Here is a 23,240-nt window from a genome sequence, read left to right on the forward strand (position 1 = left end):
ACACAGCAGCAGGTCTTCCTGATCCTCTACCCTTGATTTCTGTCATTGTCCTCAGATCTGCCTCCTTTTCTGCCCTTGCTATCACTGTGCTCCCACTAAGCAGCAGACCCACCCCTTACTTTACTTTTCCCATCAGGAATTTGGCCACCGACTCTTTTCAAAGTGGGACATCCAGAGACCAGTGCTTTCTCTAGTCCTCCGGCTCCGAGCATGGCCAAGTGACATCTGCAGAGTCAATTCCTCAAACTAATCCTGGCCCTGCTTTCATGCTGTTACCCAGCATGAAAACAGCACCGGGATTTGTTGTAGCAGGCTGGCTCACCGCTCATACTGGCACTAGGGACCTGTGCTGTTTCTAACCCTGGGCGTAGTTGGCGTAGCGTGGCTACGCGGATGTCCACAGAGTTGCGAACAAACTCTGTGGAACTCTGCTCCGCCACCCGCCTCCACCCCCATTAGCAATTAATTCTATATTAATTCAAAGCAAATTAAAAACCACTTACCTGTACTGTGGCGTCCCCAGGCTACCCTCCTTTTCTTCGCCATCTCTGGTGATCCTTGAGAAAACTGTGCATGCGGCCCCGCATTTCTTGCGGGAAATGCGCATGCGTAGGTGCGTGTGCATGCACAGCTTCCGCAAGGATTACCAGAGACGGCGAGGAAGAGGAGGAGGACAGCCCTGGGATGCCACAGTACAGGTAAGTGGTTTTTAAGTTACTTTTAAATACTATAGAATTAATTCTTAATAGGGGGGGTGGAGGCAGGCCAACTGCGCTCCACTGCCAAGTGTGCGGAGATTTTTCTTCTCCGCGTTCTCCGTGGCAGACGGAGTAGATAAATCTATGAACCTTCCGCGGGCGGAGCGGAGTTCTCCGCCCATCCGTATTATCCACCTGGCTGTATAACAGCTTGGGCTGGAGAAGTTTAAACTGTGCATGTCAGTCTGGCCATCGCAAGACAGCCGGCCAAATTGACATGTGCAGTTTAAACTTGTATTGCCAGGCCCCACTCGTCACTGCTCCAAGTCTGCATTGCAGCAATGGCTCCGCCCCACAATGCTCTACCACTCTGCTCTGGTGGCTGGCAGAGCAGAAAATAAAATGGTAATAAAGTCACTTTAATACCAATTTATTTTTTACTTTTGCTGTGCCCACAGTGGGCGGAAGGGCGACGCTCCTCTGCTTAAATGGAGCAGCCGCCAGTGGCCTTGTAATCATTTTGTGATGTCTATCAGACCCAGTTGTACAGCATTTGTGCCCTCCAAGCACAATAATACCACCAATGCCTTGTGATTTCTTTGGACCAATTTCTGTGTTTTGTAATATTGCACAGCTCTATGGGTGGTGGTAATCTTCAGAGTTGGCAGTACAGATTCCTGTTATGCTGCCTAGATCCTTGTTGAACTGCTATTCCAAAATGGCAGTTACTGACATCAGTGCCTCCATTCACTCTTGTGTGGATTTTTCTTTGTCTCCTATCACAGGTCAAGCTTTTGGTGCTATTAGCCTCTCTGCCAACACCACCGTCAACGCTCTGGTGGGACACAATATATCGCTGACCATCGAGTACACGCCGGCTACTCTCAGTCCCCTCATCATCTGGACAAATTCTTCGGTCATGTTTGTCACCATTATCGATGGCACTATAAAAATTGCTACAGAATACCAAGACAGAGTGTTGGCCTTCTCCAATGGGTCCATTTTGATTACAAAGGCGATGCTGTCGTACTCCGGCAACTACACTGTGCGTGTAGGAGAAATGGGTGGAAAGGAAGTTACTGCAATTTTCCAAGTCACTGTTTATGGTAAGTTCGTAAGACAATCTACTCTTGCATAACACAGATTTTCATCTTAACAAGCACTCACAAAACGTATGTTTCCATTCAGATCTAGTCCTTTATGGTCCTCCTTCCATCTCAAAGTGCCCATCATTAGACAATCAATCAATCAATCAATCAATCAAGGATTTATAGAGCGCACTACATACCCGGGAGGGTCTCAAGGCGCTGGGGAGGGTGGCTGCAGCTAGCGGTCGAAGAGCCAGGTCTTGAGTAGTCTCTTGAAGGTCTGTGGGTCGTCTGTCTGCCGTAGTTGTAGAGTGAAGGCGTTCCAGGTTTTGGCGGCTAGGTGGGAGAAAGATCTTCCCCCGGAGGAAGTTCTGTGGATGCGTGGGACGGTGGCCAGTGAGAGGTCGGATGAGCAAAGTTCTCTGTTGGGTACGTAGAATGAAGTCGGCTGTTGAGGTATTCAGGGCCGGTGGTGTGGAGTGCTTTGTGTGCGTGGGTCAGGAGTATGAAGGTGATTTTTTTGTTGACAGGGAGCCAGTGCAGGTCTCTCAGGTGGGGGGTGATGTGGTCTCCGTGGGGGATGTCGAGGACCAGGTGTGCCGAGGCGTTCTGGATTCTTTGAAGTCTGCATATGAGCTTGGCCGGGGCTCCGGCGTAGAGGGCATTGCCGTAGTCGAGTCTGCTGCTGATGAGGGCGTGGGTGACGGTTTTCCGTGTGCCTGTAGGGATCCATCTGAAGATCTTTCGGAGCATGCGGAGGGTGTAGAAGCAGAGCAGGTTGAGGAGACTGCGTTGATTTGGTTGGCCATGGTAAGTTTCGAGTCGAGGATAACTCCCAGGTTACGTGCGTGGTTGGTTGGTGTTGGGGCGGCGCCCAGGGAGGTGGGCCACCAGGAGTTGTCCCAGGCGGAGGGTTGGGTCCGAGGAGGAGGATCTCTGTCTTGTCCGTGTTCATTTTAAGCCGGCTGTCTTCCATCCAGTTGGCGACGGCCCTCATACCCCGGTGGAGGTTGGCTTTGGCGGGGAGGGGGTCTTTGGTGAGGGAGAGGATCAGCTGGGTGTTGTCGGCATACGAGATCAAGTTGAGGTCGTGGAGTCTGGCGATGCGTGCGAGTGGAGCCATGTAGATGTTGAAGAGTGTCGGGCTGAGGGATGATCCTTGCGGGACGCCGCAGATGGTCTTGGTGATTCCTGAGCGGAACGGGGGGAGGCGGACTCTTTGGGTTCTGTCGGAGAGGAAGGAGGTGATCCATTCCAGGGCCTTGTCACGGATCCCTGCGTCGTGGAGGCGTGTGCGTAGTGTGCAATGACAGACGTTGTCGAAGGCAGCAGAGAGGTCCAGGAGGATGAGGGCTGCTGTCTCGCAGTTGTCGAGTAGGACTCTGACGTCGTCTGTGGCGGCGATGAGGGCGGTCTCGTTGCTGTGGTTCTTGCGGAAGCCTGACTGGAAGGGGTCGAGGATCTTGTTCTCTTCCAGGTACCGGGTGAGCTGGGTGTTGACGATCCTTTCGATGACCTTTGCCGGGAACGGGAGCAGGGAGATGGGCCAGAAGTTCTTGAGGTCGCTCGGGTCCGCCTTGGGTTTCTTCAGTAGGGCGTTGATATCGGCGTGTTTCCAGCACGCAGGGAAGGTTGCGGTCTCGAATGAGAGGTTGATGATTTTCTGGTGGTGGGGTGCGATGGAGCTGCCGGCCTTGTTGGCACTGTGGTGGGGAAGAGGGTCAGATGGGGCGCCGGAATGGAGGGTGCTCATGGTTGTGATGGTATCTTCGGTGGTTACGCTGGTCCATGCGGTGAGGTGGTCGTGGTCAGTGGGTGATTGTGGTAGCGGTGCGATGGGGTTGGTGTGGTGCGTCCGGGGGTTGAGGCTGTCGTGGATGTCGGTGATCTTGCGGTGGAAGAAGGCAGCGAGGGCGTCGCAGAAGGCTTGCGATGGCGGGATGTCGTTGGTGCAGGAGCCCGGGTTTGAGAGTTTCTTCACGATGTTGAAGAGCTCCTTGCTGTTGTGTGTGTTGTTGTCGAGGCGGTCTTTGAAGGAGGCTTTCTTGGTGGTTCTGATGAGGTGGTGGTGGTTGCGGATGGCGTCCTTGTGGGCTGCGCGGCTATCTGGCGTTTTTTCGTTGTGCCAGGTGTTTTCCAGTCTCCGACAGGCGCGCTTGGAGGCTAGGAGCTCCTGGGTGAACCAGCTGGCTCTCTGGCTCAGCGACGTCGGGGGATCTGTAGGGTGCAGTGTTGTAAGACGGGTTTCTGGAAGCTGAAGTGGACGCAGTGGTGGTCGGTCCAGGTGAGTTCGGAGGCGTGGCTGAAGGCAACGTGGGGGCTGGAGGTGAAGATGGCATCTAGCGTGTGGCCGGTGATGTGGGTGGGTGTCGTGACGATCTGTGTCAGTCCCAGGGTGGTGAGGTTGTCGATCAGTGTGGATGAGATGCTGTCATTGTTGTTTTCCAGGTGGTAGTGCAGGTCGCCGAGCAGGATGTAGTTGGAGGAGGTCAGGGCATGCGTGCTGATAAAGTCGGCGATGGAGTTGCAGAATTGGGGACGGGGTCCGGGTGGTCTGTAGACGAAGGTGCCTCTTAGGGTGGTCTTGGGGTCCGTGTGAATTTGGAAGTGCATGTGTTCAGCGGTGCTGGGGTGTCTGTGGTGCTTGAGGAGATCCTGATGGTGCTCTTGTGGATGATTGCGATTTCCCTGCCGACTCCGTTGGCGCGGTCTCTGCCGGTGATTTTGTATCTGTCGGGGATGGCCACTGCGATGTCTGGGGCGGAGGCTTCGGTCATCCAGGTCTCGGTCAGGAAGGCGATGTCAGGTGATGTGGAGTCGAGCAGGTCCCAGAGCTCGACGGCGTGTTTGCGTGTGGAGCGGGTGTTGAGCAGGATGCAGAGGAGCTGGTTGGGTTCCGTCGTGGTCGGAGGTTCGGCGTCTTTGGTGGTCACGGTCGGAGGTCTGGCGTCTTTGGTGCAGGAGAAGCAGCAGTTCCGGCAGGTGAAGGGGCCGTGGGTGCGCTTAGGGGCGGCTTTGTGGCAGCTGAATGGTCATCCTAGGTTGAGTGCGATGAGGGTGTTGGCTTCGTGAGAGGAGCGTGGTCCAGGGGTAGTGGCGCTCAGCGCGGTCCAGGCGCAGACGGGCGCAGACGGGCTTGCCTTAGGCGCGCCACCGGCACGCCCACTGCGCGTGTCAGCAGTGTCCGCTATAAGAGGAGGAGTGGGAGGGCGGCTCAGCTTGGAGAGGGTGGGGCAGGAGAGGAGAGCGAATCGGCAGCAGGGGGGCGGGGAGGCAGCGGTGGGAAAACAAGGGCAAGCGGGGGGAGCGGGTGGGGTCCTGGGGAGGGCGGCGACTGCAGGGACGGCGAGGAATCGGGAACCAGAGTCGGCACACAGCGCAGGCAGGAGGCGGTGACAGCGTCGAGCTGCAGCAGGAGGGGAGCGACCTACCAGAGGTCAAGGGTCGCTCATGAAAACATTCTTCAATGTATTATAAAATGATCATGTAAGGGCGGTGGGGTGGAGGCGGGTGAGTTGGAACTTGACAGACAACTGGGAAAGGTAAAATAAAATGTAATAAATAATAAAAACACTTACCTTGTGCTTGCCGCATCGCTGATTCGGCGATGTAGCGAGCGCAAGGTAAGTTGGTTTATTTATTTATTTAATTATACAGATCTCGTTGTCTGTCAACTTCCCTCCCACCCCACCCCCGCCCCACCCCACTGCCTCACCACCCTTACAGGTGCCAGCCGCTTTTGAAAATGATTCATATCTACTCATAATCTAAAAATAAATTGTGTATTGCTTCAGCATGATGGATATATGAGTCTAAAAGATATCTACATTTAGTCCTAAAGGACTTGTAAAACGTTTTAAAATTGTTAAATAAATGATCCACCAATACTGGAAAATTGTTGTATTTTACATGTGAATATGACACCGAGGATCTAGTTCCAAGAATTCTCGAAATTTGACTCTAAAAACGCTCTAAATGTAGCTCAATGGGCTCTAAATGTTTCATACCTGCATCTCCCTGACTCCATGGCATTGTTTGCCTCCCCAACTGAAGTATCTGGGCTCTTCCCTGAGGTGCCAACTATAGTGCTTCTCATACTAACTGGCAGCACCACTAACTTGGATGACTAAAGAAGGTAAGTCGCTTCATGCTGAACCACTTAACACCCGACCCACGGGCAAGCAGGTGACCGGCTGAAATGTCCATTGCCTCAATAGACTCCATCAGAGCACCCTTCCAGCAACTTCGAACTTTTTAGAACACCTAGGCCCTGATTTGAAGTTTGTTGGAATCCAGTTGCTTTTTATTACACCAGATAAAAAAAACTATGACCTGGGGTGTATTGTTTATAGGGTCCGATAAACAGCACCTATTACGAGTTTCTGGGGTGTAACAAGAACATTTTGCTGTTTACCGCACGAAAATCGGCAAGATCTGTTAAATACTAATCACTATTTCCATGTTAAATTCCGTCTGGTGCGACCTGCCGAAATGTAACAAGGGGTGAGCTATTTAACACGCTTGGTAATTACTGGATGCAGCAAATACCACCCAATAGGGGTTTAAGCAGGGTGATAATATATCTACCCACTTGTAATTAGGGCCATAACACTGTTGCCCCAAATCTATTCGATTTATAAGATTGAAAGGATATAAAAATCTTGCTGGTGTTTATCGGAGACTCATGGCACAATGCACACGAGTGTCACTCAATACACATTGGCATCCATTTCTGTCTTGTAGCACAAATATAAACAGCATTTGTACACTCACCATATCAATTTCACTGTGAACAGGTCTGTCTGTGTCTCTTCTGTCATGTACCTTGCTCCACAGCATTAAACTATCGTTTTCCCATATACTATTGTACATTTTAAAGATGAGGATCAGTGTAAGGGCTAAAGTTTGCACCACATTTGTGTCATTCAGCATATATTGGTCTCATCTACAGATATCATTAGCTCTCTGTGTAGTGTAGTTCCTATTATCCCAATAGGCTCTGCGCATTGGAATAATATCTTCAATAGTATAGACGTAGGACAGAGGTTAACTAGGTCTTCTACTGATGATATTAGACTTAAAGTTTAGTGTTTGCCAGCTAGCTCATCGTTCACTAGAAACTTTCTCTAATAGACAAGGAGGAGTTTAACCTCCCTGGATAGACAAGAAGGGATTTAGTTTCTGACAACCATAGAACATGACAACTTTGCTCTCCCCTAATCAAGAGTGTATCTCTAGAGTCGTGTGAAAACAAAAGACAACTTATTTTACTCAGTCAGTTCAGTGCATTCTTAGTTTCACCAGATTGTAGAGAAAAGGAAGAGACGGGCGTGTTCAATAAAAGATGTTATTTGTTGATCAGTCTCTTTTCTCATACAAGAGAATAATAATAATTCCTTTATTCGGTTTTTAGCAATGCAAAACCATGAAAGTAATCACAAAATAAAATCATACTTAATCATATGTAGTATAAAAACAGATTATCAATTAAAGGACATAGATATAACCAAAGTCCTATATTTTCTTTAAAAAAGGAATAAATCGATACATTTCAATCATATTTTTTAAAGATTATTTCTATGCCTCATAATACACTTTAAAAAATTAAGTACATGATAACAAGTGCGTTCACAATCTAACATCTGCAAGGCTAACATGGCAGGCCGACACTGTCTAAAACCCCAACGTTTTAGTAGCGGAAATAGCCAGATCTTTCTGTGAGTGTGGAAATATTTGCAGAACAGTATTGTATGAATGGATGACTGGGGGGACATATCGTCGCATGGGCAGAGGGCCAAGTTTACGTCCCAAGTGTTCTTTTCTGGAAAGGCCACAAGTCTGTGAAAAAGATTCAATCTGAACCTTGTCAGGAGCATTTTGTCGTATGTGGTGAATTCTAATGTCAGGTAGAGCTGGATTTGCGGGGTATGCTGTATCATGTTTGCATGGAGCACTGATTGTTTGGTCGATAGCAGGGTCAGCCTAAGAGACTCTAAATGGCTCAGCGCTATTTGTTTTAGGTCTTTCTTTGTTATTTCATTTAGTTTTTCTGGAGAGGTATAGTACTTTTCTAGGCCCAAGTCGGAGAAAAAGTGTCTGACATAAGTGAGCCATGCTATTTTGTGTGCACGATCCAGTGTCATGGTATCCTGTAAAATATCTTTGGTCAGTGAATTTTTGTCCGACAGCCAGATACGTCTCCAGAGTAGCAGTGGCTGAACCTTTATCAAGTCTTCTATATATGGGATTCCCAGTTCCACATGACACGCATAGATGGAAGAGGATTTTGGGGTGGATAAAAGGAATCTCATGAATGAATTCTCTGCTATTTGGAGTGGACCAGTGTCTGTATGTCCCCATACCCCAGCCCCATAAAGAGCGATAGCTTGGCATTTTGCTGTATACATTTTTAAAAGTTCGGCTGGTGGTCTCTTTCCAAGTCGCTGTGAAAAGTTCATCAACGCTACAATTGCTCTTTTGAACAGATGTCTCCTGGCCTCAACGGCGGCCCTCCAGTTTAGTCTTTCATCGATCATAATTCCCAGATAGGGGTACTGGGGGGTCCTCTCAAGTTTTTGGTCATTTAGATAGATATTCTTTGTGGCTTTTCGGCCTCCGCCCGCTACCATGACGAATGTTTTTTTTACATTTATATGTAAATCTAGGGCACTCATGAAGTCAGCATACTTGGATAGAGATTTCTGGAGCTCAATTGGGGTGCGTGCTAAAATAACTGCGTCATCCGCATAGAGCAGTGCGGGGATCAGGCGATGTTTCAGTCTAGGGAGGTCCTGCCCCCCCCCCCTCAGCATCCTCTCCTCCAATCCATTGGTATACAGGGAGAAGAGGAAGGGGGCTAGGACACATCCCTGCCTTACTCCTCGCTCTACTCTGAATGGCGCGGTGAGCTCTCCTTTTGTTCCATAACGCACTCTTGCAGAGGCTTCAGCGTATAGTTCCCTTAGGAAATCCAAAAGGGGGGGATCCACCCCTACGGTTCCTAGAAGGGTCCAAAGCTTCGCGTGAGATACGCAATCAAACGCGGAGGACAGATCCATGTATACCATGTACATTTTCCCTGGCTTTGCGTGAATATATTTGGAGACAATCATGCTTAAGTTGAGGGCCTGTTCCACAGTTTCAAAGCCTTCTCTGAATCCAAATTGGAGGTCCGATAGAATGTTTTTATCGTCTGCCCATTGCTGAAGTTGGTCTAAGACTACTCTGCCGACTACTTTGCCCAGAGAGTCTAAAAGTGAAATGGGACGATAGCATTTTACGTCCTGGCGATCCCCTTTTTTAAAAATTGGTACCATGATGGAATTTGACCATGACTCCATCAGTCCCTGTTTTGCAGCTGCAGTACATACTCGTGTGAGTATGGGGGCCCAAAGATCCGGGAGATGTTTGAACAGATCTACTGGGACCCCATCGGGTCCGGGTGCTTTACCGCCCTTACTCATTTGCAGTGCATGTTCGATGTCTTGTAGGTCGAATTCTATTGTTATTGGAAACACTACAGGGGGAAGAAGATGCTGGGATTCTTCTATTGAAGATGTTAGTTTGAAGATTTTGGAAAAATGATTTACCCAGGTTTCCTCATAAATAGCGACATCAATCTGAGGTGTGTTGGAATCAGATAGTAGGGGGGACTTCACTATGCGCCAGAAAGACTGGCTAATTTTCATGAGTGCACTTTTATGAAGATCGTTCCATAGGGCTAATTTCAGCTCTTTTTTCCTCATCTTTCTGGCCTTGTTATATTCTAGCCTAAGGTGTTGTATCAGTTGCTGATCTCTAGTTGGTTGCCCAAGTGCCTTTCTTAAGTTGGTTTGCGCCTTGGTACAATCGTGATTGAACCACCCTGTTGAACTTAAATTGTTTTGTTTAGGGGTTCTGGTCAGCAATACTTTTACTTGGTCTAGTATTTGCTTAAAGTTTTCCAGGACTGTACCATCGTCTACCGATGGGTCTAAACATTTTATTATGTTAATATATACTGTCTTTTATGTGTGCTAGTCAATTTATTAGGGTCCACTTTTTCCCATTTTATAGTATATCCATTTCTTTTGCCCAATTCAAGCCTACTTTGAGATACAGTATTTGCTATCGTTGTTATGTGGAATGCAGAGTGATTCAGCTGAAAGTCCAGTCTGAGAGCGGAATGATCGCTTAAGGTGTTTTCCATGAGTTTGAAATCCCTACTTAAGTGTCTCAGTCCGTCTGTCAGGATAATATAGTCAACAGTGGTTTCATGCCCCCTCCCTCGATATGTTGGTTCTAATGAATTCTTGGCTAGATCTATTGGATTTACTATTATTAGTTCCAGGTCTGAAAGGAGGTTATTCATGGCTAAGCCCGTTCGCAGATGGAGGAAATGTATGAGAGGATTCTCATCTTCATCCACTATTCCACAACTCCGATTGCCCGATGACGGGCAGGGGTGTAAATTAAAATCTCCTCCCCATAATATGTGGGCAATACCCTTTTTTTCATAAATTTGTCTAAAGTGAACAATTTTTTCTTGAATTGTTAAAAGAGTATTGATAAATTGATCATCCTCTAAATTGTTATATACATTTATTAGGATGATGGTATCTTGTTTCCCTACCATAAGACAAAGCAGTTGAAAATTTGTGAAACATTCTACATCTAGTACTTTTAGATCTGTTATTGTATTAGCTATATAAGTTACCAAGCCCCCTCTGGGTCTACCTGCATTACTTGGGAGGGCTGGGGAAAAGTATGTTTTATAGCCCACGAGATGTAGGGCGTTCGTGGCCCATGTCTCTTGTAGACAAATTATCTTACCTTCCTCAAGAAAGTGGGCGGCAGAACCGTCCTCTATTTTCAGTCGAAGGCCTGCAATGTTCCAGAAGATGACAGAGAGCCATAGTGTATTCTTTTGTGGGCCATCCATCTTGTTCTCTGGAGGATCTGGGACTGAGACTGGGACTGTCAGTACAGGGGTTGGGATTTCTACTAGTGGTCAATCGACCATTTCTAGGGAACTGAACCGATTCATGGTCGGTATGCCCGGCCGGCTTTCCCAGTGTGGAGTATCCCTGTAGATAGATCTATATGGTCGATGTCGAGTCCCGCCCCAATATTCCCATTCTCTGCCTCTATTCCGTGGTCCCACAGTCTGCCACTGGCCCTCGTAGTGCTGGTGATTTGGATCTGCTGACCACCAGGAGTTGTCGTAATCACTATATCGTTGGAGCATTTTATGACCAGCGAAGTCTAGGTCCCAAGGTTGTGGGACTGCTTTACGCCAGGTGTTGTCAAATTCTTGGAGATAATTATTATGGTGTCTTTTTGGGTAGAAAAAGGAGAGAGACTTTGTATCAATCCCACCACTTATGTTATGATGTTCCCAGGAGCAAATATACTCGGCTACACTTGGGTCCTCAAAGGTGATCACGATACAATCTCCCTGTATGGTTTTTTTTCCTATATCCCACCCATGGGGTCCTGCATACTGCTGTTATCCTACTTGTCCAGTTTGGGGGAGTGGGTCGGTTTATGTTCAACCAATGTTGAACCTTATTTTTTAAAGACCAATTCGGTTCTGCCCCCTCCCCCGTTAATTCTGGTACCCCAGTCATCACTACCACGTATGGGAATGCCTCCGGTGGCATGTTTAGAGGGAACCTGTTGTCGATAGTCCCTCTCATGCCTCCTTTGTTTGCTGGAAGATTTGTTTTTTTAGGGGCAGGAGTTTTTGGGGCTGGTGTTTTTGCAACTGGCGTGTTTAATGTAGGTGTGTTTAGTGCCATGTTAATCTGAGGTGTAGCAGTTGGAACTTTAGGGAGGGGTTTCGGTGCTGTAGGCACCTTTACTGCTGTGGGGGCCTTTGGTGCGATTTGTTGTTTGGGGGACGGGCAGGCTAAAGTTGTAACTTTCTTTTGTGTGAGTGATGCAACCGGGTTGTTTATCCCCGTTTTTTGCGGTCTCTGGGTAAACAACAAGTTTAGTCAGTTGTGTCTCGATGTTAAGCAATCTAGTTTCTATCAGACGGAAGAAGGAATTTAGTAGGGAAGCTATTTTGTTTACCAACCCCGATGTATCCTGTTCTTTGCCGGCTATCATCATGACAGGAGATTCTGGGGTAATGGTGTCTGGGATAATCTGTGGTGGCTGATGTATCGTCACAAGATGGTTGCCGGCATCAGCTATTTGATGGAGTAAACCTGCCGGATTGGAATTTACGATTAGATCTATTTGGTCAACCGCATCCTTGGTTACGATTTTATCTATCTTTTCCTTCTCTTTCCTTTTCTTGATGGCTCCCTCCCTCCTCCCCCTTGCTTGCCTTACTTCCTCAGGGGTGTGGTCAGGGAAGATTTCAGGCGTTTTTTCTAACTCAGAGTCTGAAATTGTTACTGAGAGTTGGGAGGCTGAAAGGTCTACAACATTTGGGAGACTGAGCCTATTGTTGCCTAATAAAGAATGATGTGGAGTACTCTGTGTTTCTGGGGTTCTTGCTGCCGCTAGTGGGCCCATTGATGATCGCCTAGCAGCAGCGAGATCGGTAGAGACTCTACCCTCAATCAGGCTAATGCTTTGATCGATGAATGTGTTTGCTTTAGTAATAAAGTCATCCATTGGTCCTAAAAGCTGTTCTCCAATCCCGTTTTTTTTTTGTTTCTTTAGTTTGCTACCCCTCGTGTTCATTTTCAGTAAGAAAGATATAATACAAATTGGTGGATGAAGGAAAGAATAATATATTTCGGGGCGATGATTTTAATAAGTACCTGCTGTAATGGTCCGTTAGTGCAGCGCTTAGAGCAAGGGCCCGGTCCGGTCTCTCACTCTCTCGAACGGCCTCAAACGGCCCGCTCTTTGCCCGGTCTTCGCCCTGGGATCCGACCCGCGCGCGTCCCGCGTCGCGGTAAAAATTGTAACAGTTAAGTACGTGTAAGCAATGGACGTGTCAGTGGGCGTTGCCGCCGGGGGAAGAGGAACCAGCTGCTCTAGGTGAGGTATGCTGGTCCTCGCAGTCCCGCGGTCGGTGCCCTCGCTAAGGAACTTGCCTCTAGCCTCAACCCTGGGGACTCAAGCTGGGAGCGTTGGCAAGTCCTGCCGAATGCAGGACGCGCTCACACCAGCGAGTCCGCGTCAGTGGGGAGGCTGTGGCCAGAGATGCAGTAGTTGGAAGTTTACGGTGGTTTCCTCCTTCAGCAGGCAGGCAAAGCGACGAACAGCAGAGTTGACTGTATGAGCGGCACCCGCGAAGCGGGTGTCGCGAAAGGTTAAATCCCGATAGGCAGTGGGCGTGTCAGTGGGCGTTGCCGCCGGGAGAAGAGGAACCAGCTGGTCTAGGTGAGGTATGCTGGTCCTCGCAGTCCCCCGGTCGGTGCCCTCGCTAAGGAACTTGCCTCTAGCCTCAACCCTGGGGACTCAAGCTGGGAGCGTTGGCAAGTCCTGCCGAATGCAGGACGCGCTCACACCAGCGAGTCCGCGTCAGTGGGGAGGCTGTGGCCAGAGATGCAGTAGTTGGAAGTTTACGGTGGTTTCCTCCTTCGGCAGGCAGGCAAAGCGACGAACAGCAGAGTTGACTGTATGAGCGGCACCCCTGCTGGTGTTTATCGGAGACTCATGGCACAATGCACACGAGTGTCACTCAATACACATTGGCATCCATTTCTGTCTTGTAGCACAAATATAAACAGCATTTGTACACTCACCATATCAATTTCACTGTGAACAGGTCTGTCTGTGTCTCTTCTGTCATGTACCTTGCTCCACAGCATGAAATTATCGTTTTCCCATATACTATTGTACATTTTAAAGATGAGGATCAATGTAAGGGCTAAAGTTTGCACCACATTTGTGTCATTCAGCATATATTGGTCTCTTCTACAGATATCATTAGCTCTCTGTGTAGTGTAGTTCCTATTATCCCAATAGGCTCTGCGCATTGGAATAATATCTTCAATAGTATAGACGTAGGACAGAGGTTAACTAGGTCTTCTACTGATGATATTAGACTTAAAGTTTAGTGTTTGCCAGCTAGCTCAGAGTTCACTAGAAACTTTCTCGAATAGACAAGGAGGAGTTTAACCTCCCTGGATAGACAAGAAGGGATTTAGTTTCTGACAACCATAGAACATGACAACTTTGCTCTCCCCTAATCAAGAGTGTATCTCTAGAGTCGTGTGAAAACAAAAGACAACTTATTTTACTCAGTCAGTTCAGTGCATTCTTAGTTTCACCAGATTGTAGAGAAAAGGAAGAGACGGGCGTGTTCAATAAAAGATGTTATTTATTGATCAGTCTCTTTTCTCATACAAGAGAAATGAATCGCTATTATTGCAATACTTATTGTTAAGTAAAGTGCATACAGTAATAACAGAATTATAAAATAATACTGTAAAAGCATTGATATGGTTTCTTAGCCATATGATACTTAAAATGGATAAAATAGATACATACATATATACATTGACTAATCGTACTCAACTGGTGCTTCTAACTATGCCTACCCCAATGTACCTGACCTAAGCCTAATACGTGGGCGGGAGTAGATAAGTAGCAGTTTAAGTTAAGTTTGCTTTGCCAAGGGTCTGCTTCAAGAATTCTCTGCAAGGGGTTATTCAGTTCAGTACCTGGGATTTAGAAGGCTGGAGGGCTGGTATCTCTATCTCAGGGCTTGATATCCGAGCTGCCTGCAAGGGCGGCTGGAAGCGCCGGAGCTGGATTTCTCGGCAGGAGAAAAGGCAGCGTCTCTCTCTCTCAGCGCGTCAGAAAGGAGGGGCAGCATCTGTGGGCTTCGCTGTCAGCTGGGCTCCTCGGCAAGTCTCGCTGCTCCAATCTTGTCACCATCTCGTGTGTTTGCTTAAGGCAATGTCGGTATTATTTATACCTGAAAGGTGCCGAGATTGACGTAAGGATGGACATAAATACGTCAATAAGGATGTCATACGAACTGGTCGTTCGCACATTCTTTACTGAAGTTCTCGGCTAAATCAAAACAATGGCTGCAGGGATTTCCCAGGTCGTGGTAGGTTTGATTTGTTTTGAGAACACCGTATGCCTATTAGGGGGCTGGAGAAATAGTGCTTGCCTAATGAGATGGCATGCGCTATGACCTAATCAGATAACAGGCTTCTGTGCCGTTGTATGGCTAATCAGATAACGGGTTTCTGTGCAGTTGAATGGCTGCTAGTTAATTATTAACCAGACAAGGGTCAGAAATAGGGGGATCGATACAGTACCCATAGTAAATACATTACACCCACTCCACGTAATCTATGTCCATATTTACAAATCTAGGCATAGTAAACAAAACTAGTAGTGCATGTGTATACCGAACCACCCCAAAATACAATCAAATGCATTCTGAAAATTGGAAATGCAAAATACACAAAAAGATGAGTACAGTTACTATATGCACTTCAAGCAGTATAATAATGCTAAATCTAATATGCATATTTTGAAATCAGCATGAAATGGCTCTTAATACAGAAGAAAAAATTCGAGACCCTCTCATCACAAAATCATAAATACTTGTGAACATGCTAGAGGGTAGCTAATGTCTCTAGAGTAGCTAAAAATAGAAATTTTGTTCTCTAGGAATAGTTTGTACTTTAAGCAGAAGATAAGTGTCCCAAAAAATTGTAAATATTTTTGGAAATGGATGGGGAAGAAAAAAAAAATGTCTCGCACTCCGTAAAAACTGGTGAGAAAATTTCTTATTGCTTTATTTTCAAAGTTGAAGGCCAAATTCAGGGTGTAGGGAACGCCGTGTGCTAGTTTGTTCAAAGTCATTCTTTCTGCTCTGGTGAAAACATCATATTGTTGAGACTTTCGAAAAAACTGTCAACTGCTTCTTGCGAAAGTTCCACTAACTCGGAAAAATTTTGTAACATGCATTCATGAGCATGATTGCCTTCATTGATGTTTCGATCAGCATAGCTGACAGAAGGTCGTACCTGATCGATGCTGCTTTCATCTTGTACTTCACTACTCTTCAATCGTAGTGGTGAAGTCTCCACGAATGCCGTCATCAGGATTGGTAGCCGCTGGGGACAGTACAATGCATGAGCCGTTACCGGACCCAACAAAGTCTCTGCGTCCATTGGCACATCCGATTGTAGTGTCAGACAGGTGTCCAACACGCATTCTTCGCTGCATAGCAAGCACCTTAATACAGGCATAACACAACTTTGCCACATCGGTCTAAATGAAAGAAACCAAGTCATGTTCAGGTCTCTAAGCCGGGCTATTCCAAGGACTTTAGTTATGCGGTCCCTGTAGCGTATGGCTAGGATCGTTTCTCCCATTGTCGCTGGTGTCTTGTCTGTGACGTGGTTTGCCATAGCGAAGTAACAGGATCAAAAATAGGATGCCTGCCACTAGTCCCAAAAGGAGTGGAAGTCCGCCAAAGATGGAATGGACAAAATCAGGAAAAATACCCAGGATGGCTTTGAATGGGGTTAAAGCTCCCGAAAACACTGTCTTAAATACACTCGAGATTCCACTTGTATCAGAAATATTTAAGATTTCACTCAGTATTTCTGCGAAATGTATGGGGGAATTGGTTGATAACAGTGAATGAATTTCTGTAGTTGTCCTTGCAACTTGGAGATCATACGTTTCTTTTGATGACGTTAACCGGGTTGGCGTCTGTAGGAGCACAGTCTTCATTCTGCTTAAAGTATCAATTCGAATAGAAGACATTTTCAAACTGGGCCATAACCTTGCCTCCCTGTCTTGAGCATCGTTTGGGAACAATATTCGTTCACAGCACATGACCTTCGTAGTCACGGTTATGAGATAAGGTTTTCCGGGCAGCAGACTGCAACATCTGCGATCTACAATTAGAATGTAACTCCCGTTCGAGAGTCTCCTAAAGAATGGTTCTATTTGTGTTGCTTAATTTCTGCCAGTGTGGATGTTTGTAGCCATTGAAGGCAGAGCTTGCCCACACTGTAAGTAGTTACTATCCCTGGATGTTGTCTTTGGGAATATCTAGGGTCTGGCCTGGTCAATTTGAACCCCTGTATTTTGTTCAGGAATCTGTCTTGACAGTTATTTGTGTCTGTGGGCCAGATCAACCATTGTTTCCAATCAGGATGTGTTCTGTTTTGGTTTAAAATATGGTTCACGTCTATCTCAACATCTATAGAGCTATTACTGTTCGTTGTTGGCTTTGGAATAGACGGTTTGTTTAAGTCTTTGATTTTGGCTAAGCCAAGACAGGTAGTTTGTTGAATAGTGTCATTCAAAAATATAATTTGTTCTGGGATCATGCAGGCTCTGAACAATGATTCTATACCTTGTACTTGCCAATCTTTTGTACCCCAAACAGTTTTTGCTTCAATGTTATTGTTCCAGAAATCAAAACCAAATGTATTCATTTGCTCAAAAAATGAATCTGAATATATCAATTTCGTGTTTGTAAGCATGGTCTTCATACCTGTCTTATTCGACAATTTGAAATAAAATGTTTCTGCATTACTTGTATTAAACCCTGAAAAATATGAATATTTATCATAAAATGTTTTAGAACTACCCTTTGGAGGAGTAGCACAATGTTCCCATTGGTTATAATTTAAAACATTTCTAGGTTGTGCAGATTTATGGAGATAATGGTTACCATAGTGGTTGTAGCAGAACATTTGATCATAATTAGACGAACCCTGCAAATAATCATGTTCTGTAAATTTAGCAGACATTACTAGGTCAGACATCATATCATTAATACTTTCAAAGTCCCAATCATCAGCAAATGTGCTTGGTTTTACAAAGTCACTTAACGAGATCTTAAATTGATGTGGATACTTCAGGATTTCAACCGGGCCATAGATTTCATAATCAGTATTGTCCCATGCTACACCGCCTGGTATAGGATTGGCTGTGAAGTTCACTGAAGAAAGTTCTCTTTTCTCGACATGTGAAGATGTGTGTGGTTTAAGGACCAGGTTGATTTTCTGGCTTGCTGTGTCCATTTTAGCATATTTTCCCTCAATGAAATGTCCCAAGCATAGTACCATGATGAGCCAAAGTATGAGGACAAATGCACCTAATGTCACCCAAATTTCAATCCATGAAGAAGTCAGATAGGTTCCCTTTAGTTGATGAAAAAGTTCCTTTGCTTTGTCTTTAAAAGTTTTTGTTGATGGCTGTACTTCTGTTTCACTTGGATCTTCAGAAAAATCATCGAAGTTGATGAAGTAGCCGGATGCCGTTCTGTCAATTGTTCCAATTGCTTCTGGATTACTTTTTGCTTTTGGATTTTGCTTTGTTTCATTAGAAAAGTCTGTAGTTACATCATCGTAGGTCGGTGTTTCTTGATGAAAAGCTTTGATTTGGGTTTTAAGAGGTTCAAGTTCCACTGCTTTATTGCATAGTCCTTGTTGTTTCACTGTAGATTTTTCAAATGTGATCAGTCTTTCAGTTTGAACCTCTGTGGATGTAGCAAACTTTGGTGTTCTGCTACTTCTTGGGAGTCCACTTGGCCTACTATTTGTTATCGGCCACATGATTGTGGTTTAACCAGGTCGATGGATATGACTCGGTTCTCCTTTTTACCAGCAAGGGACGGTAGTACAACTGATCTTGTCCCGTTGATAGACAAGACAGGAACTGCTTTTCTGTAAGAAGGCCCAAATTCCTTCTTTACCGCGATCTTCTCTCTGACCAGATCCCCGACTTTTGGAATCCAGACAGGCCTTGCTGGGACAGGTGGTTTTTCTTCAGTGGTTGTTGGCTGCTGTTTCAACTTTATGTTGCTCAGGTCTTTTCTTGTTTCATTTAAGTCCTGTAAAATAGCCAAGCGATCTTTGATATCAAAGCATTTTTCTTTAACCACTGAAGTCTGACTATCTAAGTCCTGGATTAACATTCTAGTCCCAAACAATAGTTCGTACGGACTGAGTCCTTTCAGAGAATTTCTTGGCAGGTTATTTAGACTACGTTGGACACTTATTAAATGTTTGACCCACCCAACTCCTGAACCTAATATCTTTGCTGTTATAGATTGCTTTATGCCTTCGTTTTTTCTTTACACCATCCCGTTTCCCTCAGGAAGGAAGTGAGAAGAGTCCCGCAATGCAATGTTCATTCTGGCCAGGCACCCCCATAAGCTGTTTTAGAGCTAAAGGAAAGATTTTGGTCAGAACGTGACATGCTTCTAGCGTATATGCCATTTTAGACTCGCAAATCTTTGTATAACAGTTCCGACGTCAGCCGAAAGTTGGGGTCTACTATATAAGTGAAAATAGTCTTTACATGTTAATGTGACGCATTATTCATACTGGGTTTTTATTCTTTTTGTTGATTTGATACATTCTGGAGTGAAACGCCATGGTATTAAACCGTTTCTCTCGCCACTGCGATCTCTGTTGCAGTCTGGGCAGTTTTTTACAAAAATGTGATGATGCAGGCTCATGCCTGGCCACCAGTACACTGATTGTAATTCTTCCAGAGAATCTTTTAGCTTACGGTGTCTGAGACCCTCACCCATATGTGCGTCTGCTATTAACAAGCCTCTCCTGTTCATGTTTGGAATCACTCTATCCCCCACTCCGGGGATTCGAGCAAAAGGAACGGAGTTTGCATCGATTATGTATGCATAATTGAGTGGGTAATTGATCGGTAGCGCTGAGCAGTCACCTTTTGATGACGTTTTTACTGCCAGCACAGTTTCACCGTCAATGTATTTTACTGCATGCTTCATTGTAGCTACGGAAGCCGATTTAGTTGCTACCGCTATGGCTGTCTCAGCCAATGAATTCCCTGCAACGTGAACGCCATCACGCTGATGACTCAGTGAATGTATCACGTGAGTTTTTGGTAGTTCTTTCTGTAAAAGAACTACTTGTTCCCAAAGCACTTTTTGCTTTATTGTTGCACCTGTGTCATCTTTGTAACCGTTTTGAATCCATTTCTGTAAATCGTTATTGTATGATTTGACGCAGTAATACGAATCGCACACTATAAGTGTCGGGAATTCGCGATCAGCATTATCTAGCGCCATTTTTAACGCTATTATTTCAGTTTGTTGTTCTGAATTATTTTCCACTGAGTGTGTTTTTGTAAGTAGAGGTCTTAATTTACCTCCGCGCCACACTTCTTTTACAATTTCGCGTGTGGCGTTGTAAGCCAGCTCTCCCCAAACTGAGGGTTAAGCATGACCGTCTGTATATATTACACAGGCGTACTGTCGTAAAGGCAGAATGTCGATTGGCAGAGGGTATTCTCTCTCATATTCTAGATATTTTAATTCTTTCATTTCCGGGTCAAAATAGTATTTTACTTTGTCTGTAGCAACAGAATTTACCCATTGTATCCATTCTGGATTCAGTGCAGTTGACGGTAAATTACATGGTGTTGTTAATGCCTCAAAAGCTGATTCTGCTGTTCTGACTGTAACCTGTCTACCGTCGGCTTGGTATTTTTCTTTTGCTACAGCTGTTTGAACCGCATGAACAATGTTTTCCTTAATGCTGAACTTTTTTTCAGCTTCTGTGTACAAATGTGATTTGTATGCAATTGGTACCTTCTCTCCTTCATTAGAGGTCAGGTATGTGAATCCGCATCTTCCTGGGATGACTCGAATCACAAGGTTGCGTGTGTTGTCACGTGTTTGTAATTTTGTTTTAACTAACATATCTGTTTGTAAAGATCTCAAAATTTCTGTGTGTTTTTGAGTCCAATTGATTCTTTTAAAATCTGGTTTTATAAGATCATAGAGAGGTTTAACTCTCTCTGCATAATTTATAATGTAAGTTCTTCCGAAATTTAGGAAACCTAGAATTGATTGTAAGTTTTTTAGTGTTCTAGGTGCTTGGATTACAGCACATTTCTCTAGGAAATTGTCAGCCAGGCTTTTGCCTTCACTTGATAGTTCATATCCTAAAAACAGGACAGTTAGATGGGCAATTCTTGACTTTTTAAAGTTGAATTTGTAACCCTCTGCTGCGAACCCAAGTATTATGGTGTTCACTCTCTTCAAGTGAGTATCCAAGTCATCATCTGTTAGATAGATGTCATCGACATAAGATAATGCCTCATCATCATATATTTGTAGTAACTCTGTTACTCTTGCTGAGAATAATCCTGGGCTGTTCTTGAACCCCTGGGGCAAATGACAGAATTTTTTTTGCGCGCCATTTATTGAGAACGCGGTCAAATATCTGCTCTCTGGTGCTATATTTTGACAGAAGAATCCATTAGAGATGTCTAATGTTGTTTTGTATTTTTTGAGCACTATGTTATTCATTAGTGCAGCACTATGCGAATTTTGCACTGCAAAGGTTTTGCAACATGAGTTAAGGTGTCTGTAGTCCAAAACAAGACGATGTGAATTGTCTGGTTTGGATACAGGAAACAAAGGATTATTCATTTGTGAGGTGCAAGTTTCAATCACCCCCTGGTATTCAAGTTGATCTAGGATCTCTTTTACCCGTTTTCTAGCTTCTTGCTTAATTGGGTACTGCCTCTGAGCAGTAGGTTGTGATTTTAACTGGATTTTGTGAGGAGGAGAGTCCTCATCCCATCCCACATGGTTTTTATATAATACAGGAGCTTCCTTGCAACTGTATATTTTTTATGAATTGGAATATGATTTGAGAAGGCAGGCATAATTATTTCTTCGCCATGAGGGCACTCCCTGACAAACTCTGGTGGCCAGTCTCTTTCAGCTAGAAGGATATCATAGCCCTTGGAGAGATTATCCCAAAAGAGACCCCTTATTTTCCTAGTCTTATCCCCCTCTATACGCAATGTTATTTCATATATTTTATGAGGTTTGCTAACTCTGGTATCTGCAGTTTCCACCTGAATGTATTCATTCGTGTCCACTGTCTCCAGATGATTCATAAGGAGCTATGCTCACTTCTGCTGCGCTCTCTAGCATTGTCTGAGCCCATTCTCCGTTTTTCAGCTGTGTCCTCAGTATTCTCGGCATGGTTGATTACTTTAATACTGGCTACCTTCTTTTTTGGAAACTGTAATTTTTTATTTTGATGAGCAAGTTCCTTGTCTTTGGACTTGACGTGCTCTTCCCTGTGTTCTGATCGTCCTCTTCTTTCCGATTTCTGCGAGGAAGTCTGAAAAGATTGAGAGGGACGTGTATCAATATCTTGATATCTATCAGGTTTTTTTATATTATCCCTATTTCTAAGGTTGTATTTTTTCTCAGAGGGCTCCCTTTGGGGAGACTTGCGTCCTTGGTCCGGAGATCTTTCTCTCCGCCGAGGAGACCTTCCTCTGGACTGGAATCTTTTTTCTTTAGGAGTGGATTGTTTATTTCCATCCCAGCTCTTTTTTTGAGTGTTTAGATTATTTTTAATAAATACCTTTTCAGGATTTTCAATAAGTTGGGGTTTCACCGGTTTTCCACCCAAACTATCTCTTCCTAGTTCTTCATAGGATTTTTCTATGATTCTGGCAATTTCAAATGGATGGTCTGCTATATCTGTCTCTTTCAACCTCTGGCGGATCGCCACATTTGCCGCTTCTCCCTTTATATTGGCTAATAATATTGCAGAGACCTGTTTGAAGTCTTTTAGTAATTTCATACCAAGAGTTAAAGCAGGTTCTGGACCGTATTCATCTTGAATTTGTTTTAGCACATCTGGTATTACTGACATGAATGGAACACCATGTGTTTTTGTGTAAATGGAAGCAAAGACTGTACCCCAAGTGTCACAGTCCTCCACATGTGGTGCGATTCCCATTGGAAGACAGATAGTCAGAATCCTGTGTTTCTCAACCGGGGTGGTATCTGGAAATACCGCCTCTATTTGAGTGATTTTTTGTGCTAACCAGAATGGAATTTGTTCCCGTTTTGCGGGTACTTTACCTAGGCAGGACTGTATGTTCTGTGGTGTAATTTTATTTGTGTTCCCCTGGTGAGGGATCCGCTGTGGAATTTTAATAGCTGGTTGGACTGTTGAAGTCCGCATTACATATTGGACTAATTGTCTGTGTATTTTAATTAGTTGTTTTAGCTGTGCTAAAAATTCTGGTGCAGACATTTCTTCAATGTCTGGATGTGGTGTGTATCCGGATAGGACCGGCCACGTTGCTCCTGGTCTACCTAGTGGACCGAGCCTGGTGATGTGATTATTATGTTTTAGGGCGCCATTAAACCAGAGCAGGTGCTCTTGGTATTTGAGTGATATTTCCACCTCCTCGAAAGGAGTGTACGCATTAGGAGGTTCCTCTATTTTGTAATAGTGGAAGTCCTTTGTTACAGCGTTTGCTGCTGGAAAGTTTATCCATGAATAGAATACCTCTGTCTGCCGATATTCGTGTGCCTCAATTACGAATATGACTGTACCACCTCTCGGTGTCAGCCCATTTTCTATAAGTTTTAAAGTTATAGATTTCCTTATGTTGACCGGGATGAGTATTGCATCCGGGTCTTGCTGTAGGAGACTATTGTCAGCCGCTAGGAGTTGAGCTGCTATTCTAGCTGTCTCCCTTTCTTCTTCAGCTT

The 23,240-nt window shown here is 45.1% G+C and overlaps 1 protein-coding gene across 3 annotated transcripts in view; it reads left to right on the forward strand.

Annotated features, from left to right (window-relative positions):
• Positions 1 to 23,240, forward strand: part of LOC144770727 (uncharacterized) — a 295,086-nt gene that overhangs the window by 86,555 nt on the left and 185,291 nt on the right. For all 3 annotated transcript variants that reach the window (XM_078655463.1, XM_078655464.1, XM_078655462.1), the window contains exon 2: positions 1,484 to 1,804. In XM_078655463.1, the coding sequence (XP_078511589.1) occupies positions 1,618 to 1,804 (187 nt within the window). In that variant the 5' untranslated portion in view covers positions 1,484 to 1,617. The remainder of the gene's footprint in view (positions 1 to 1,483; positions 1,805 to 23,240) is intronic.

The sequence above is a fragment of the Lissotriton helveticus genome, chromosome 7 (genome assembly GCF_964261635.1).
Source record: "Lissotriton helveticus chromosome 7, aLisHel1.1, whole genome shotgun sequence".
In the NCBI taxonomy this organism is placed as follows: Eukaryota; Metazoa; Chordata; class Amphibia; order Caudata; family Salamandridae; genus Lissotriton; species Lissotriton helveticus.